Source organism: Neolamprologus multifasciatus, chromosome 13 (assembly GCF_963576455.1).
Source record: "Neolamprologus multifasciatus chromosome 13, fNeoMul1.2, whole genome shotgun sequence".
In the NCBI taxonomy this organism is placed as follows: Eukaryota; Metazoa; Chordata; class Actinopteri; order Cichliformes; family Cichlidae; genus Neolamprologus; species Neolamprologus multifasciatus.
This window is the reverse complement of record NC_140451.1, coordinates 27,906,641-27,925,880: the sequence shown is the minus strand read 5'-3', so window position 1 is coordinate 27,925,880 and position 19,240 is coordinate 27,906,641. Positions and strand designations below refer to the sequence as shown.

General features: G+C 38.6%; 1 protein-coding gene across 4 annotated transcripts in view; it reads left to right on the top strand.

Annotated features, from left to right (window-relative positions):
- The first annotated feature begins 983 nt into the window (after positions 1–983).
- The window catches only part of ehbp1 (EH domain binding protein 1), a 167,847-nt gene continuing 149,590 nt past the window's right edge, over positions 984–19,240 (top strand). For 3 of the 4 annotated variants that reach the window (XM_085183553.1, XM_085183554.1, XM_085183551.1), the window contains exons 1-2: positions 984–1,392; positions 1,941–2,416. In XM_085183553.1, coding sequence (XP_085039679.1) covers positions 2,313–2,416 — 104 coding nt within the window. In that variant the 5' untranslated portion in view covers positions 984–1,392; positions 1,941–2,312. The remainder of the gene's footprint in view (positions 1,393–1,940; positions 2,417–19,240) is intronic. The other variant, XM_085183552.1, reaches the window with a different exon arrangement.

Genomic DNA, 19,240 nt, shown 5'->3' with positions numbered 1-19,240 from the left:
TGACTTGCCAGATGCTTGATGGTGACTTGAGGAGGTCTGGGGACAGCAGCAGCAAACCCATCCTATGAAGGATTAAGGGATGTGTTTGATGGATGTAGGATTTAACAGGGGCAATAACAACAGCAATAACAACAACCTAGAAATGCCTCATGAATGAGTAAACAGGCACAAAAATGCCACCAATGGCTGATGTCTGGAGGCGTTTCTCCAGCCTTCAGTCATCCAAGCGGCAGAGCAAATGATGGAGAGGAGAGGATCAGTGAAGTCAGCCTGAACCAAGACAGGATGTAGGGGCATCAACCTTCAAAATAAAACACATCTTGCGCAAAAACTTGATAAGCAAGTTTGAGGAATAGCTTATAATGATATCATTAAAATATTACTGAAGAAATATTGTGGGTATAACTGTATTTTTAACCCTTATTCTATATATTATTTTTTTGTCTTGTTTTTATTTTATTTGTCTGTAATTTTCTTATCTTTTGAACTCATTTGTTTTGAATTTAAATTTATTTTCAGTCAATACAGTTTAGAGGCAGGATTACGTAAGTTTACTCTTCGTCCTACTCCTTTTCCAGTATGTAAACTGACCGGTATAGTGTTGTTGATGGCAGTTCAGTATCCCTTTTCTTGTTTACCTGTTTACAATGCTCTTTTGTTACTTATTTGTGTTTTATTTTTCTTTTACATGTCTAAAATCAATCAAAAGGTTTAGTTTGAATTTTACGCACTATTAGTTTTAATCTTTTTAAATGCTCATATTGTAAGGGATACTTGTGGGGGATCAGATCAGCTTTTGCACTAAAAAAGACTTACAGCCAAGTGAACTTTTTATATAATAATAATAATACTATGTTTATTTAATCCTATTATAATTTAGTCTCCTTGGCTTGTAATAATGATTGATTAATTAATAGACTCATTGAAGAGTTATCCTTGTTCTTTCAGTTATCCTGAAAATGCAGCTTCCTCTAACGGAAATCTTTTAGGACCTCGCCTAACTTTATGCACTTTTCAGATAAACAGATCAGTCAAAGTATCAGTAACTATCGGACTACTTAACTGAGGGGATCCCTGCCAGGGATCGGTTCACTTTGCTTCAGTTTAGCTGCGGGACAGCCGTGAATAAACGCCGGTTTTTGAGTTCCGGGGGTTGCGCTTACCTGAGGAGCAGAGTGCCAGGCAACGGTTTCCGCTCGTGCCGTGTTGTGATGACTAGCCGTGGTCGCTAGCAGGGCTAGCTAGCTGTATGACTGGTGTTGCTGCAGCATAGAGAAAGCGGCAATTAGCCAGCAAGCAGGCTACACTCACTCGTCTGTTTTCTTGGTTCTCTTTTTAAGACAGTTCGCCATCTCTGCTGATAACACATTATGTGCTGGGTGCTGCAGTAAGGTGAGTGTCACACAGCCTCAGGAGTTTCACATGTAAAGTCATTAGCCTGGAAGCTGAATCACCCCGGTTAGCGGCGGACAGCGGCGCAGACTACTCCCTGGATTCCCGAGGAATTCCACTAATTTGTCCGTGTTTAAAACGTGTTTTAGCGGGGTCTCACTTTCAGGTGGTGCATGTTGTTGCAGCTTTTGTTAACTGTGTGGTTGAAAGAGCTTGTTTTAGTGTGATGTCAGTGCTTCTCTTTCATTATTTCATTGCAGAAATTCAAATTTTATTCTCAAACATGCTAGCAAATAGCCCCCCCCCCCTCCGACACGCCGTGTTGGCAGCATTAAGTGCTGCTGCATTCTCATACATGAACAAAGTGCTCTGCAGATAAACTGTCTTGTTGTAACATCTGCAGAGCTTAAGCCAGTGATAACGGAGCAGCTGCTTTACGTAAATTGCATCTCTATAACGTTTAGTGGGTTTGTGACATAGTCAAAGATACTCCGGGCTTTTCTGTGTTTCTCTACCGACTGTGTCTTTTTCCCCCCTTTCTTTTGCAGGAAGGTCAGCAGATGGAAAAATGATATTTATACCCAGTGGATTACTCATCACGCCTTTCGAAATTGTGGAGTGCTTTTCTCCTTAGCATCATGCGTTTCTACAAATCAAGCCCAGTCTCCTGCTGCAGAGATTTCACCTCCTTACGTTTGGATTTATCCGCCAGTTTTTAAAGACGGTCCTTATCATCTTCTTCTTAGTGTCGTTCTTGTTATTTTTTTTTTAAAGTGCTTCCGGTAAAACATTAACTATGTGTCTATGCGGGTTGGATATGCTCAGATAAACACAAGCGTGAAGTCGTGCGAAGGGAAGCCCAAAGAAGGAAGTCCAGGACGGGATAGGCACGCAGAAACTACCCCGCGTCCCAAAGAAACATGGCCTCGGTGTGGAAGAGACTGCAACGTGTGGGGAAGCATGCGTCTAAATTCCAGTTCGTGGCTTCCTATCAGGAACTAATGGTGGAATGCACTAAGAAATGGTGAGTTTTTAGCGACCACATTGCTGTCATTGAAGCCTAGTGAAAACTGTGTGTGTGTGTGTGTTTTGGAATGCCGAGCTTGTTCCTGGTGGCCATAATTCACACACACATACACTCACAGTCTCCTTGGTGTACAGGCATGTCTGTATGCAGGGAGGAGCCCGGCTGGCTTTTGAAATGTTTCTTTTTTTCTTGTGTATCGATGTGGATTTGGTGCAGTAGAGAGATTTCACTTCAACCAGATGTGCTGGCTTCACTCCCCTTCTCTTCCTCCGCTCCCTCCCCTGTTGATATTCTTGAGCAAACCACTAGCAGCTCTAGGGATGCTTTTGGGAATCTCAGCTTGACCTCCAAACTCACCATATATACAAATTATTAATATAACCAGTTAAGTCTCATTCACAGGAAAAATCTAATGGTTAATGTAAACAGTCACATAAATACAACTCAAAAACAGTGTAAGTTGATGAACTCCAGACACACAACCTAAAAAGGTTGTGTGTCAGATTAAGTTTACATGAAGTCACATTGATCAACAGGAGACTGCAGTGACAGTTTAAAAGTGACTTAAACTCTTGATTATGGTTTTTACACATGTATGTACAGAGATGAGAGGGAACCAGCCCAAGCAGAAAACCAAGCAAATAGCTAGGAAAGTCTGCAAACATACAGAGAACAGTGATGTACATGATCAGCCGACACAGCGATTGATAAAACATGTAGCTGCTTGTCAGAGGCGTTATTAAGTAGCAGATCATCGTACTCTGATAAAGGTTTTTTTTAAAAAAAAAAAAAAGTAGCAGAAATCAAGTGTTTACTCCCATTTGAGAGAGAAACAGGATAAGTTGAGATTTAGTCTGGACTCCAGTATTAGGTGTTTTAAATGCCAGTTTCTTAAAATGAAATGCACTGCTTTTCCTTTTGTGAAGTTGCCAGCTTTACTGCACAGGAGTGAAAATAATGTTTGAACAGTAAAGATTTAAAATGATACTAATTGGTAGTGTAAATTTATAAATTTACATGTAAAGGCAATAGACATCTCATTCTATGTACCATCAGTGTTCTTAATAGATCAGTCATTACATGAGAAGAATAATTTAACCAGAAGTAATACTTTCTGTTGTGTGTCAGGTTTTAAAGGGTGCCTTTTGAGGCGTGTCTTTCACAACTCCTGGCTTATAGGACTTGTTTTTTGTTTATACACTTAGATATGTACATTTTCACTTGTGTGTAATCATACTGGCATCACCACAGCAAGAATGCTGGTATTGAATTAATAATTAGACTGTTTTGCAGGCAGGTCCTTGCCCTCCTGGCTTTAAAACTATACTAAGACATCCATACCCTTAAGTGACACGAATCTCATCCCTGCTTCTTTTAGTCAGATGTGAACGCTGTTAGAAATATGACAAAAATGATCTGCACACTTACATACTCTGCAATAGTAACATACATGCAGTGTTTTTAATCGGTTAATATTGTTTAGTTTTAGTTTAGCGGCTCATCTTGTGGTTGTATGCCAGAAATATTTGAATTCATGAAAGAGGCGGACGAGCTGTGCTTTTAGATGTGGAGATGAAGTGGAGAGATGGGTAGATACGTGCTACAGTTATGCCTGCAGCTGTGTGCCCTGTAACGAGGGAAAAGCTTGGGCTTGTAAGGTAAAGATGTAGCCTGCAGACACAGATTCTCAAGTAGCGTGCCGTAGGCGTGACTAACACAGCCCCACAGAGCTTCGACCTGGGACAGATGTTAACGTGTTGGAGAAAGGAATGACAAAAATGTACCTCTCTTCCCAGAGCAAAGGGTGGGTGGGCTCAGCTCAGTGTCAGTAGTACACTTTGTTTTGCAGTCTTGAGAGGCGCTTTCATGTTATGAAATGCCAGAAATGTGTATACAGAGCCATTTGTTGTTATATAATACAGTTCTTATCTATAGGTAATCAGCACTGCACTGATTTATTGATCCTTAGAGATCAAGTGGTTTTGCATTTTGCTCAAAGCTGTTAAGATAAGTTGAACCCAAATTCTCACGTGTGGTTTTGCATTTTGCTCAAAGCTGTTAAGATAAGTTGAACCCAAATTCCTGTGTTACAGCAGTCACAATTGTAGACACAATCTGTAACCAAACTGCTTAAACAGTTTTCAACCAGTTTCTTTCTTGTATTTGTATATAGGCATATGAAACGTTATTGTATGTCAGATGCACCAGTTTTTGTCAAATTAGTGTATCAGTCATTCTTACAGCTGTGGCCAGAAAAACCCTTTTAAATGTATCAGGTGAGCAGTCACATCAGGGCTATAGTGGGGTGCTTCCATTATATTAGAAGTAGCCCCCAGAGCTCAAATGGTTCATAGAGTCTTAAAAAAAACAAAATAAAAGAACAAAGCCAAAAACCAACTGAACCAAAAAGAAGCCCATAGTTCTTTTTTAATTTTCGTAATCAATAACAGGAAGAAAAAGGCTGAAAGCTTACTTTGTGTCAGTACTCCTGCATGTGCCTGTATGTACACGTGTAGGTGATTTGTGCTTAGTGTGAAATATAAAAGCATTTCAAATATTCAAAGGCTCAGTAGAGTAATCTCTACGATCTTGATAACTGGACTTCAAATAGTCACTTCAAGGATGTGTTTTCCTTCATGTTGAACTCCTTTGCCTTAGGCTGCTTGCTGCTTCTTGCCACATGATCTTTGGTTGAGCTTGAATAACCTTCAAATTTTATCCAGAATACATGTTTTAACTGAAAGTTTGTACATATTTTTCATTGTGACAAGTTTTTATGTAAATGAGTGTACTTCTATTGTCTGATTTATTTATTTATTTTTAAATTTCTGTTTCTCTTTGAGTGGAGTTTAATTTCCTCAGGCATAAACCACATTTTTTGTTTATTAAAATATCAGTAAACACCAGTGATATGAACCAAAAAGCAAATAGGAAGAATGTGGATGTGTGATATAGAGATGGTCTCCGTGAATAATTTATTAGTTGCCCTTGAAAGCCTAGGAGTAATCTTTGACTGTCTTTTCTGAACTGTGCGGTTTCTGTCATATTTCAGGCCTGCTTGTAGAACAACAAGGTTTGCATCAAAAGTTGATGAGGGTGGGGTCTGCCTATTCAGCTACCATTTTTGTTGCTGTTTTTATTCACTCTGATTAGGGGTGGGCAGTATAAACGGTATACGGTAGAAACGATATAAATTTAGCCAACGGTAGAGATTTTGACTATACCGCTCTACCACGATAGCGCATGTTGATGGTGTCATCAAGCAGTGCCTGTTTTGGTCGAAAGCATTGCAGCGGCTGCAAACAATATCATCTGCAAATTATGCCGGGCGACAGTAATAGCAAAGAGACGAAGCACTTTTGGAATATAGGGAAAGCCAAAAACTGCGCTTCCTCTACTTCCGTACCATTGATTCATTAATGCTGAATTCTCTCTGTTTTCTTTGAGAAAATTAAAGGATTTTAAGTGTGCCTTATAGTGTGTAAAATACGTTATACAGAAGAAAAGAATATATCGTGATATATATTGTTACTGTACATGCTTCAAATTATACCGTGATATGGATTTTAGGCCATATCGCCCAATTCTAACACTGATTGATACTGAGCAGCCAAAACCCCAGTTAAACAGGTGGGAAAAAGAAAACTAAAAGTTAGGCAGCATTCAGAAATTTGTCAAAACTAAGTGTAATGTAATGGAGTTCCATTTAAAAATTGTATGTGTGTATATAGGATCCATTTGAAAGAATTAATAGTCATAATGTCATTTAAATGTGGTTGAAATGTCAGATTAGTTTGTGGAGTTCAGTCTCTGCTACCCAGATCTTGCAGTAAAATTCTTCTTAAATAGGTTGGAAAAACAGTACAAACTTAAATAAACTCATATGCTTAAATTTTAGTGTCTTATTCACTAATTTCATGTATTATTATGTTTTCATATTTTGAGAATTGTGTAAGAGTTTAGGGCATCTGAGGATATTGATTCTCTTGTCACGTGTTTTAATCATCCACTCAACTAGTCATGCTGATATGTCTGCTTTTTTCCCTCTACAAAGGCAGCAGGTGAGGTCACAGTCGGCTTAAAAACAGCTTTAGCTGTGTAAAGATATAATCTGTTTATTTGCACACTGAACATTTTATTATTTTTACTGGTTTACCCACCATCAGATGGGGGAAGGAAGTAAAGCCATAATGCCTCACCAGACTACATTGACAGAAACAGTAATTTAACCTTTAATAACATGGGAGGAGTTCAAGTATTGCTGCCTTGAATTTTTATAAAGTTTATTGTCTGAATTTGGTTATTTAGCATATTCGTTTGCATCCAGAGTAACATGTTAAAATGCAGAGAAGAGAAATATCTGTTTTCTGTGAAAGACAGATTTTTTTGTGAGAGTCGGGGTAGCTTCTTTCTTACTGTGGCTCCCAAATCCTGCAGACTTGCAAACTGTAGTTTTAGTATTTGGTTCACAAATGCCTTCAATGAGCTATTCCTGATTGTTGGACAGGTGTTGTCTCCTTTCTTGCTGAAGGAGAATATGGAAAGTGAGCTTTTTAGCTACATTGAGAAAGGGATATAAATTCTAAATGTCTTCTGAAATCATGTTGGTAAGTTCTAAAGCATCAATCTATTACACAGCCCGAATTTGTCGTCCGCTTTTGTCAGGTGAATTGGTGATACAGCCTGTGAAAAAGCGTTCTATCTACTTGTTAAACCCAACCATATCAATCATTTTACACTTTTGGATCATTTCCTGTGTGGGAAAGTTTGCTGAACATTCATTTAATTTTTCATCATGCTAATGTAAGCAGAAATGTGATGGATGGAGTTTTCTTTCCTGTTGTTATATATATATTTTTTAAAGTGATTTTAAGCCTTTATCTGTGCCCTTGTTGCTCTATCTGATTGATTTCTGCAGCTCAGGAAGTTAGAACATCACTCACACAGCCGTTTCAGACTGCAGGATCAATGCTGACGAACCATTTTAAAATTTAATGAATACACTGTTTTTCTTTGCCAGGGAAATGAGACACCATTCAGTCTTGCAGGAAGACTGTTCTGTCTTTAAGTGAAATATTTACATTAGTATCACTTGCTTTTCATTCAAAGCAGGTAATTATGATGCGTAATAAGTGGCAGGAAGTTTGTAACTTATAATTCTTTTAGAGAATGTTTTTTAACATGTTTTTTTTGTGCTTTTGTCTGTGAATATTTATGAATGTAGATGTTTTGTGGCCTTTTGGAGGCTTATATGTGCTTGGGACATTTCTCTGATGGCTGATAATCTATAATTTTGGTAATCTCCTGGTGACAACAGAGAGTAGCTTGGAGACTTTCACACGCTCACTGATCAGGTGATGTGACCTGGGTGGGTTAGATCATTATTTGCCTTATACTATATTATAGGTTGTACAGTCTCTCTCACTTTCTCACAGTTAATCTCACATTAATTGAGTGTGACATTAATTTGCCCCTCTGTGTGCTTTTCTAAACCACTGAGATTAACAGCTTTTCTATCAGAAAACTTGGTATCATATTGGCTGTAAATTTAAGCTTTTAATCTGCCAGTTTGTGTTATTTCAGACCCTAAATATACGACGTATTACCTGAATGAGTACAGTAGGTCTTGCAGACCCACACAGAAGACGTGGGAGTTGCACACTGCAATCAGCACAGAGACATTATTGATTACATGGTTGGTCTGTCTTGCTCATGCAAGCATGGCTAATCATCACTTCTTCCCTCACACCCACGTGACATAACAGGGAATGTTTAGTTCTGAGGAAGAAGCTTCATATCAATCAAAGACTGCACACATACCCTGAAGGCATACGTCCACACTTTTATAGGAATTTAGACATTTTGAACACACACAGACACTCTTATCAGGTAAACACAGAGACAAGTGGATTTTCCCATCTGCTTTGGGGAGACAAGGGGTCCTGCTGCAGATCCAAGCAGCAGAGAATTTATCATAGAAAGCACTTTATAGATTCTTTGTTTTTCTGGCTTTCAGTGGGCATTTGGTGGAGATGACTATGCAAGCATGAATAGACAGTCAAGGCATTGCTGAACATGAGATACCTTTATTCGACAGAAATCTTTGTTTTTTTTCTGGTTATTGTTGACTATTTTTAAGCAGAAGTGATGGGTGTGTGCATAAATTCCCTATTAACTTTATATCAGCCACTGGGCCGATTGCGACACATTATATAGCTGGTTAACATCCATTGCTTGCTGTTTGACCCCTAGAACACAAAATGCTCTACTTATAACTTTTTCTTCATTTCCTTGATGCAGCCGCGTAAAGTGTCTCATGAACGTCTGAATAGTGATAAAATGTTTTGTAGTTATCAAATTCAGTAATTCTGTGTCACTGAATTAGGCAGTAGAAACTGGTACAGCTTGACAGGTTGGTGGTTTTTCAGGTAGGGCTTTGGATGACAAGATGAAGAAAGCATGTGGAGACTTTCATAGCCTTTTGTTGTTGTTGTTGTTGTTGTTGTTGAGGGATCTGCAAACTGACTTTGACTGTGTGTTAGCCACAAACTCAAATACGTCATTTTTTTAAAATTACTCTTAATAAGTGGATGGTCACAGGTTACAAAACTGGTTAAAGCAATAATGTTATTCCAGTGCTCAGGATTTTCCTTTGGTTCAGTTTATTATAATAACAATTATTAAACATTAATCAGGCTCTTATTGTTTGAATCAGTTTGTGGTAGAGGGCACTGAAAAGAAATTTGAATTGTCTTTGTAAGCATGAAATGCAGTGGAAGTGGTGTTCTTAACACAGTTATTATGTACTTGTGTGTTGTGAAATGCGTGAAGTGTAGAAATGAATTCCACAGTTGAAGCATCTGGCTGACAGTTGACTAATGGCCAACCGTGGAAATGACCAGCGTGCGTTAGGCTGTGACATGTTGTCTTCTGCTGAGCGTGTGTGCATTATGGCAAGCGTCCATCTCATTTCTCTGCCAGAGAAACCTCTTCTTGCCAACTTGTCTGACGTGGCTCTTCATTCTCTTTAAATCTGAAGGCCTTGACAGATTCCTGAGTATAACTTTGGCACCAGTAGAGGGTTTTTATTGCCAGGTTGTAGTAGAGAGCTGTCATTTCTCTTGTCCGGGAATTTTGGATGAAACCATAAAATCTGGATTGTCATTATGTTTGAGGTTTTGGGGAAAATAACTCTGTCCCTGGATTGAATTTACTTAATTGCAAACATCCCCTTTGTTTTTGTTTCAGTTTTACGATCCATGCTTGTTTATTTAGAAACACACAAGTAAAATGTAAAACTATAACAAATGTAAAGCAGTTTTTATGTTTAGTGCTTGAGCTTTTTATTATTGAAGTTTATCGCCTCTTTTTCTAATTCTGATTCTTCTATTTTCTTGCCCCAGGCTCACTGAGGTCTTCTGGGTTAGCTTTCACAGTGAAATGACTGCTTTTCTCTCCATTTATTCTTTCCTCTCCCGATTACTTCATCTTCCTTCGTCTGTCGCACCTCAGTTGCTTTTTTTTTTTGAGGGGGGGAGGCTTGCTTTGCAGTAGAATTCACCCAAGTGTTGTTGTTCTGTGCTGCAATCATGAGACAAAAACAGGGCATTTACACGCTCCTCCTACACACACCAATAGACATGAAACATTGCAGGGTTGTGAAGTAGTCAATGGGGTGTAAAATGTGATGAAAACTCTGCTGGTGTGTTTCACTTCGCTGCTGTCAGCCAGAAAAAAACACACAGCCCTGAAGACTGCTCATCATTTATCAGCCTGCAGAGCACTGCTGCAGCATCTGCAGGCTGATTCATACTGTGTGTCTGGAACTGTACAGTTCGTACAGTTTTAAAACGCGGTTTTGGAAATTATAGTTGACATAGGTGGAATTTAGGATCCTCTCTTGCAGTACAAAGTTTTTTTTCCCCTCTGGGTCTCTTTGGATGATTTGCTTCATTGTCCAATCATAGCACCCTGTGGGGTTGCCAATGACCAATGGCATTACAGCCAGGGTGGTGCAGCAGAGGAGGTTAATGTGCAGTCAAACACACCAAACTCAATAGTCTGTGGGTAAAAGAGAAACACACCTATTGAAAGTTTGTCACCTTCAGCATAAAGCTACATTTACATTTTGACATGCAATGGTGAATGATTTAGCTTTACCACAATTAGTTAACATAAGTGAATCGATGTAAGCTGAACAGTTTCAACAATATTGGGTCACAAGATTCATTTGGTGCACATGGGGAACGAAGGCTGACCTGTGTGGTTGGATACAACAGACAAGCTGTTGGAAAGCTGAAAGTGGCAACAGTGACAACGTGAGCATTAGAACTGGACCACGGAGCAATGGCAGAAGCTGGCTTGGTCTGATGGATTATGCTTTCTTTTGCATCACATGGATGGTCAAGGTTATGTGTTTATGTGTCTGTCGCTTACCTCCGGAAAACCTGGCATGCGATGCTGGTTGAGGCATTGTGACGCTCTTGGCAATGTTCTGTAGGGACACCTCGGGCCCTGCCATCCTGCCATGTGCTTGTTACTTTGACATGTACCTAAGCATTGTTGCAGACCGTTTACATCGTCTCATGGAAACGGTATTCCATGATGGCTGTGGCTGTGTCCATGATGCCACAAAGCAAAATGGTTCAGGAGTGGTTCAAGGAGCACAACAATGAGTTTGATGTGTTGACTTGCCTCCAAATTCCCCAGCTCTCAATAAAAGGTGGAACAATGCAATATTAGGCAGGTGTTCATGATGTTTTACCTGCTCAGTGTATGGCTACTTACACTGAGTGATGAATAACCACTTTTATAACCACTTATAACCACTTTTCCAAATGCAGTCACATTAAGCTCTGATTTTAAAAAAATTAGTCCAGCATTCAGAAATGGCCTCCTGCACATAAATATCAAAGTGTTCAGAAATCCAGTCATAAATTTATGTGTACCCAAACATGTCTTTTTTTTTTTTTTGTTACTGCGTGTTATATGTTGAGATACATTAAACTATAGAGAGGCAAATTCAGTTTGTTATAAATCTCATAATAATGATAATATTAATTTAATGCTATATCGGGAAAATTACATTTTCCGCCTGTTTAACTCTGACTGAAGCTTATATCCTGAAACCTATTAGAAAACATGGCCATGCTGGGATCGGTTCAGCCCCCAGTGACCCTGCTTTGGATAAGTGGCTAAGAAAATGGGTGAATTAATGACTGTGCCATGAGAATAAAGGCATTTTATTTAAAGGGGGAGAGATGTGTTGGAGAGTTAACATTTTTAAGCTGCTGTTTGAATTATAATATGAGAGAAATTAAAACATAAGCAGTTTCATTTGCCAGCAAATTATCTTAAAGACTTAAAATCTTCTCGTTTTTCCCTCTTCAGTTTGATTCTCAGACAAAATAATTGATTACTCACAAATATCAGCGCTGTGACCGTCGCCTGGCTGCTTATCTATCATTAAATTTAGAAATGTATTCACCAGGGCTCCTTGTTTTCTACTGTGTGCGCTCTTAAGCATGTGATGGTTGTGATTCGTACGGTGTCAGTCACTCCCTGAGGTTGTTGGTGAATGGTGGTGTGGGAAGAAAGGATTTATTACCTCACTTCTCCCACTGAAAGGTAGTTTCATTCTTAATTATTTTGCTCCCAAATTCATGATCTACGTGATTCCTGCTGTGCCTGATCTCTGCCTGAGGCTCTTGTTGTGTTTTCCCTTAGAGTGGAAGTAAGATGCATGTTGATCATTATTTGCATTGGTTTCCTACTACCACTGTGATTCATGAAACCCTTTTGTTCTCTGTTTATTTTTTTTAATCCATGATTATATGCAGGGATCTTTTGGTGGGAAACACATATTCACTCATAACATCTTGCTCTTTGTGTTGTTGTGATATCATCATATGACAGTGCATCATGGGTCGTTGTGCACAAGTTTACTCTGGCACACCTGACTTCAGCCGTTCATTTTTTTTTATCAAAGTACTGAAGCTATGGTTCATGCGGTTGTCATCTGTTTGCTAGTTTGCACTTTCCTGTCACAAACAAGAGAGACACGCCCTCTGAGCTGCAGCCCTGACTGGTGGCGGGCAACACGGTAACATCTCAGAAACAGCAGTGTGTGGGTTTTGTACAATAATAAAATATAAGTAATTAGTTTAACCAGGTAGTAATTTGGGCGCCAACTGGTGAGGTCAGTAATGCTTAATTATCTTGTAAATTATTCACGCATATCCATTTCTATGGGCTTTGATTACCTCAAATGTTTGACTTGCTTCTCTCCCCTTGATATGTCAGATGTAGAAGGACTCAGTTTGCCTAGAAAGCCTTTTCATTTTTTTTAGCCAGAGATAATGCTATGAGTGGACTCCCCCTGCATCCCAGAAATGTATTGGAAGTGATAAGTAAGCAGTTGGAGATGAGCCAGTTGACTTAAAAAAAACACAAAAAAAACCCAGGAAGGGAAGTACAAACCATTCCCCGTGTGTAAATGGCTCATTTGTTTCTCTCACTTATTTTATTTTATTTTTATTTTGTCAGTTGTCATTCCCAGAAATTGGGACGACTTAAACACGGTTTTATTTACCAGAAGTTTCCATACTCTCTGTGCAGAGAGTTTAACCCTTCATCTGCAGGCCAGTGCTGTTAGCCAGCAGCAGCATTTTGTTCCCTTTGCTTCCTGTGCTTTCTCATGGGGTAAGATTTAAAAGACGCTTACCTGACCTCTGTTCCTCAGGGTATGATGGAGCCTTTGATCTCCACTTTCATCCATCCAGCCTACCCACTTTTATTCCTTGTACCTTGCTCTCAGCTAGTCCCTCTTCTCAGCCATGGTAGACCTTTCATAATTGGCCACACTTGACCTTCAGTCTGTTTCTGCAGTTAAGCTCTCAGCTACTGCTGCCTCCACAAAGCTATCCTTTTAAGAAGAGTTCTGAAAAATAATAGCTTCTGGCTTGAAACAACCCAGGCTGTTTACAGAATGGGAAATGCTTCAAAGTAATCTTCATGCTTGATGTCTTTAGGTGTTCAGTGGAAATAATGAAGTCTAGAAGTGACTGGAAAAATCCTCTGCTTTTCCAATTCACACTCCAGTCTGTAGTTTTTATAGCAGCAAGATCCAGTAAGTAATGAGGTTAGTAAAACAAATGTTTAAATTAGACACTAAAGACTGTAGCTGTTTTGTGTGTTTAGTCTATAAAAGTCATTTTAATTAAAAAAAAATCCACAAATACATAAAGTTGTCAGATATACATAACCTGGCATTACAGTAGTCACAAACAAACATTACACATTCATGGACTAGCACACAAGCTGATTAGAGAGGTGCTCTAGCTTTCACTCCAGACTCTTGTGCTTGGCTTAAGTGCTTTCAGCATTAACTCTGTGTCACTGACCCAGCTTTTGGCTCACACAGACACACTGACTTACTGTTGTATAATTGGAGGTCAAATGACTGGCAGTGCAGGCCAGAAGAGAGAAGGAACAAATTTCAGATTTTATAGGAAAGTTTTTTAGATTTTACAAAATGCACACAGCAAGATGATTATAAAGCACTACTGTGTTGAAAATCTGTCTGTTAGATGTCCTCTTCAAAGCTCAGTTGCAGCTTAAGAGGCGATGTTTACAAGTTGTTTCAGTCTTCTCATTAAAAGGATCAAAATGCCCACAGGAATGAGGGCTGGGTCATTAGTTAGATTTTAATTTTAATTAAGAATTTGGCTTTCAGCAATTATGAAAACAAAACTTTGACATTGATTTTCACTAGGAAGCTCTCTAAAAAGTGAAATTCCTAAAAGGTGGAAAGGTCATTAACAGTTTCCTGCCTTTAGTTCCCCATTACTCTCCTCCTGTCCCTTGTTGTCCTAAGGCATGAGTATCCCTGGGCCTTTTGTTGCCTCATTGCTGTCTTTACTGAGTCAGAACTTATGAAGTAGGTCAGGTATGACAAATACATTCTTTTGCTAAGCTTTTAATGGTGGGGCTGTTACTGTGTGTTTCTCATTTTGACCAGATCTTTGGCGTTAAGTGCTTGTGGCAGTCAGTTAGCGCTGCACCCCTACACTGCATGTCAGATGTCAAAGAAGAATTCTCTTCATTGCATTCATTGCATTTTTTTATGGCTGGTGGCTCACTACATTTGAGTATGACAGTTCTATTTGGAAAACTTAGTTTTCTAATGTCCTTGATACCACAAACCAGGATACTGTTAAAAATACAGCAAACAAAGAAGAATATTTATCTTTTAGCTGGATAAAAATGGAAATCATTATTTAGTGGACAGCTTTGCTTCGTGCAATTTGCCAAAGTGTCTATTGTGTTTTTAAGATACATGATACTTTATCACTGTGTTTATCACTTGTTTTATTGCCACCAAAACTTAGCTGTGCCCTGCCCTGCTGTGTGTTTGGGTTTCCTACACTCTTAGAGTGTGTAGGTGGTGTGTGTGTGCATGTATACGTGTTGGTTTTAGAACTGTCATACCAAAATGAAGTGTTTCCTTTCTCATGCCTACAGAGAAGATATGGCAGCCACAACTTCCTGACACACCCTTCACTTCCAGCTATCCAGGGGGGTCGAGGTGTGCAAACAGTGAAGCGCGAGATTATGTGACTGTCTTTGGTTTAAGCTGCACATTTTATTCTGTGGGGTTATAGATGGTGACATTATTTCACTTTTTGGGAAATCAGCCTCTCATGCAGTTTGTGAACCTTTTTTTAGGAACTGATAAGAAAGAAATACTTTTTTTCTTACAATAGTTGTCAGATCACACTTTGTCTCTCTCTGTATTTCTTTTTGTCAGTATTTCTGTCTCCGTCTCTTTTTCTGTCTCTTTAAATCACTGTTTTGCTTTTCCTATTTTTTCCTCCCTCTCTATCAGTTTCTCTTTATTCATCTTTATTCTTCTCTCACTTTCTGTCTCTGTCTCTCTCTATATAAATTTGTCTATCAATTGAAATTCAAAGGTGCTTTATTGACATGAGAGTTTCTTAAAACTTGTTTGAAAGCATCATAATACAGTTTATAAAATAATAATAATAGGAAAAAAGAACAACAAAATTAGATGTTTCAGCTTAAATTGGAAAGCTCAGTGAACACTTAAACGTCATATTGGACATGTGTGTGCATGTGTGTATGCCTTTTCTCATTGTCCTTGTTCCTTTTGCTGATTGAAATTTGGAATTATCTAAGTGAATGAAATAAACTAAGAGTTCCTTACTTCACTGCACAATTTCAGGAGGAATTGCATCATCTTTGTTCACTTGCCAGTTTGTGGTCATTGAGCCTATACTTCTTTATGATCTGGCTTAGTTGTCCATTTCTGACAGTTACGGGATATTCTATCCATTCATAAGCCCTGTTTAGGTTCAAATGACCTTCTAATCTGCATTAGTTTCTTCTTCTGAGAGTTTGAGTACTCTCCTGTGAATGCTAATGATCAGTAGGTATTTGTTTGTGTGTGTGGGTTTTTGTTGTTGTTGTTGTTTTTTTTAAACATGAATGTAAAATGGATATCTGCAGAGCCTTACATGTAGAAGTTGTGATTACTGAGTGGACTCCATACATCACTATGATAGAGCACAATGAGCAGGATGATGCGATTAAATATCTCGCTTTATCTCTTAACTCTATCTCTCTATAGTTCTTTATCTCTTATCTCTCTTTGTTGATCTCTCTTGGTCTAAATTTCTCTTTCTCCATGTCAATATCTCTTTGTCTTAGAGAAATCGATCCTAAGCTGAATTGATTGAGAAATCTTCTAGAAGTAATCTGGTATTTTTTGGTTAATTATACTTAATGGAAACTGTTGGTATGTTGGTAGGTGGTGTTTGTGAAGTCTATAAACACATACTCCACAGTAACTTCAGGATTATGGACTCCACATATTGCTGATGTGGTGTTTAAGGGAACATTAAATAACTACATGCTCACTAAATGCACATTTTTGTGGATAAGAAATACCAACTTTAGTCTTATCTGCCATCTCTTTCCAACATACACATGCACAAATTCTTAGTCTTTTCATTTCTTTCTTCAACATTCTTTGAATATCATTTTCACATTTTTTTTTGTCTTCTTTAACATTTTCCCTCTTGTATTGCCATTTAGTTCGCACACTTTGTGCTCATTATTTCATGCTTTTTGCCTCTTTAATTTGTCTCTCCCATTCTGCTAGTGAGAGTCAAGTAAGGGTACATCTACACCATCTTACCTAAATTATCAAATAAAGCGGTATATAGGGTGCTCCTCTGTGGGTATTTTAATTGCCTAGTGCTTTGGAAAAAATAATGGCGCATTTTAAGCAGCAGCTTCTCCAGTGGATTTCTTGTACTATCAACAAACTCCAACTCAATTGTCTTTGACAGTTGGTGGAAGTGGTCCTTGTTCTGTCCTGGAGCCTTGGCGATCTCAGCGTTAGCAGTACACGAACCAGTTGTTTTTTTGCTTCAAATCTTTAGATCAGAATGAGGACTACCTTTCTCAGCTTCTCCTGTCTCTAGTCTTTTGCCCATCTCCGCTCTCTCATTATGAAATGTTTTAGGTATGGAGTACTTTTGTGAGGGAGGCCGGAAAAGGCGCTCCATATTTCCCAGACCTCCTTGTGGGAGTGTTTCTCTGCTTTCAGGATGGAGATCCTGGTAGTCTGTTTTTAGAGAAGTCCTGAATCCTACTGCCCTTTATGTGGCTGGCCCAGACTCCTTCCACTTTTTTGTGTCTTGTCTTTTACTATTTTATTCTGAGGTTACTGTGGTGCAGGAAGTAGAACAACTGTTCTTGTTGTTTGATGCTATTTAAACAAATTGAATTCAATTTGATAGAGCAGCTTATCTGCTAATGGGAAAGTGAGTGGTTTGACCTGTGGCTCCTCTAGTCTGTGTGTTGGGCAGGATGTTCAACCCCAAATTGCCAATAGAATAGAATAGAACAGGGCTTGTTGTGTAGGATTGCTTTGAGTGGGCACTATATAAACACCAATCCATTTGCTGTGGTATCAGTTCTTTGACTGGAGCTCCAGACCTTTAGTTTATTTTATCTTTCTTTAAAATCACAATCTTTGTTGGTAAAATAAATCTATGTCAAATAAATGTATTATCCTCTTTCTATGTTGTGGTCACATTGAGTTTGCTTGTGGTTTTCTGGGATATTCGGGATATTCAGAGACGACAGCGTCCAACCCAAGACTGGAGGGGGTGAGGGTACTTGATTAACATGAACTGAAATTTTAAAATGAAAGCGATGGCATTCCTACTGAGTAAATTAATTGGAGGGGCTGATTTTTCTCCTGAATAAATACGAAAAATGTAAAAACTGAGATTCTGGGTCCATCCAATTCTCAGGAGAAGGCACGGTTTGGTCCAGGAGTGGAAGGTGCATCACAGGCGCATTGTACATATTTCAGGATGTCAGTGGGGGAGGTTGAGTTCTTGGCAGAATTGGGAACATATCTGAGGAGGCAGAGAAATCATTTCAGACATTTATCAGGAGCAGCGTCTAGCAGTATGAATGTAGTAAAATACTATTATTTTACTGTTTCCATGTCATTATATATTCAGTAACGGCACACAATTTGAGTTACGAGTGCAATTGTTGCCAAATGCTAGTTGGTCAGGTCTTATTTGGATTATAAAATACTTGTTTCAAAAAAACAAGTACTGCAAATTCATCCAGTGAAATTATGCAGTTGATGTGATCAGCTGCAGTAAGAGTAGGTGAGTCTAAAAAAAATATTTTTAAAGCAAAAACATATTTGCACGGATTTTAGGCATCCAGTTTGTGAAGGTCTTAACATTCAGAAGGGTAGTGGTCATGCTCAAGTATGAGACAAAACGCTCCTAGGGTTTGGACTTCATAATAATTTGTTTCAAATTTATTTTGTGTTTTGCTGTATGTATTTGTGTGGGTATCACTAGTCTATTTAACCAATTTCTGTTCTACTGCTGCTTATTTTGGCCAGAGCACTCTTGGCTTAATTCTAATCTGTGTACTGTGCTTTATCCTGTTGGTGTCTTTTCTGGATGCCACTTTGCAAAGTTCTTACATGAAGAGAAAGCAGAACCAACTAAGCATATACTATAAAATTATAAAACATCTAAACTAAACTTCAAATCTAGGGTAAACATAAGGCTGTAATCTAGCTGTGAACTCTACTAGTGAACTCTTGGTATGACTGAGAGCTGATGAATGCCACTTTAATAGTTTTTCCTCAGGCCTTTTTGTGGCCGTCTTCATCTCATTTGTGTTTTTGTGTTGTGACATTCCTCTCTGATGGCTCATTGATTAATGTTACACACAGAATGAAGCCTTGAAGTTGTAGCTGAACACAACTAAAAAAGGGCGTTGAAATAATTTAGCCTGCAGACAAATGGTTTAAATTTTTCTCATAGCTCAACAAATACTGTACAAAGGAGACAAAGGGAGGGTGATATTTGTGTGTCTCTGCCTTCTCTCTGATATGGCATCTGTTGTTGGACAATAGCTCCTCTATGTGTGGCCTCTCCTCAAGGCTGAAATTGTTATGTCATTTTTCTTCTCCCCTCTCCTCTTGTCTCTTTTCACTCTTTCCCTCTTTTCTCTTGTCTTTTTGCTCTCTGTAACACTGTCTGTCATTCTTTTCCTTTGTTATTGTTCTCTTAAAAATCTTATACATAAAGGCTGGTGCATGCATAAATCTAGTGTTTAACATCAAGTACTTTACACTAAAATATTGCAAATACAGAACTTCATGATGCAGATCTGGATTTTAATACCAATCTGCATGAAGAGGCTTAGTGTTTCATTCTGAATTTTAACTTTAAAATGTGCTGCTTCATTATT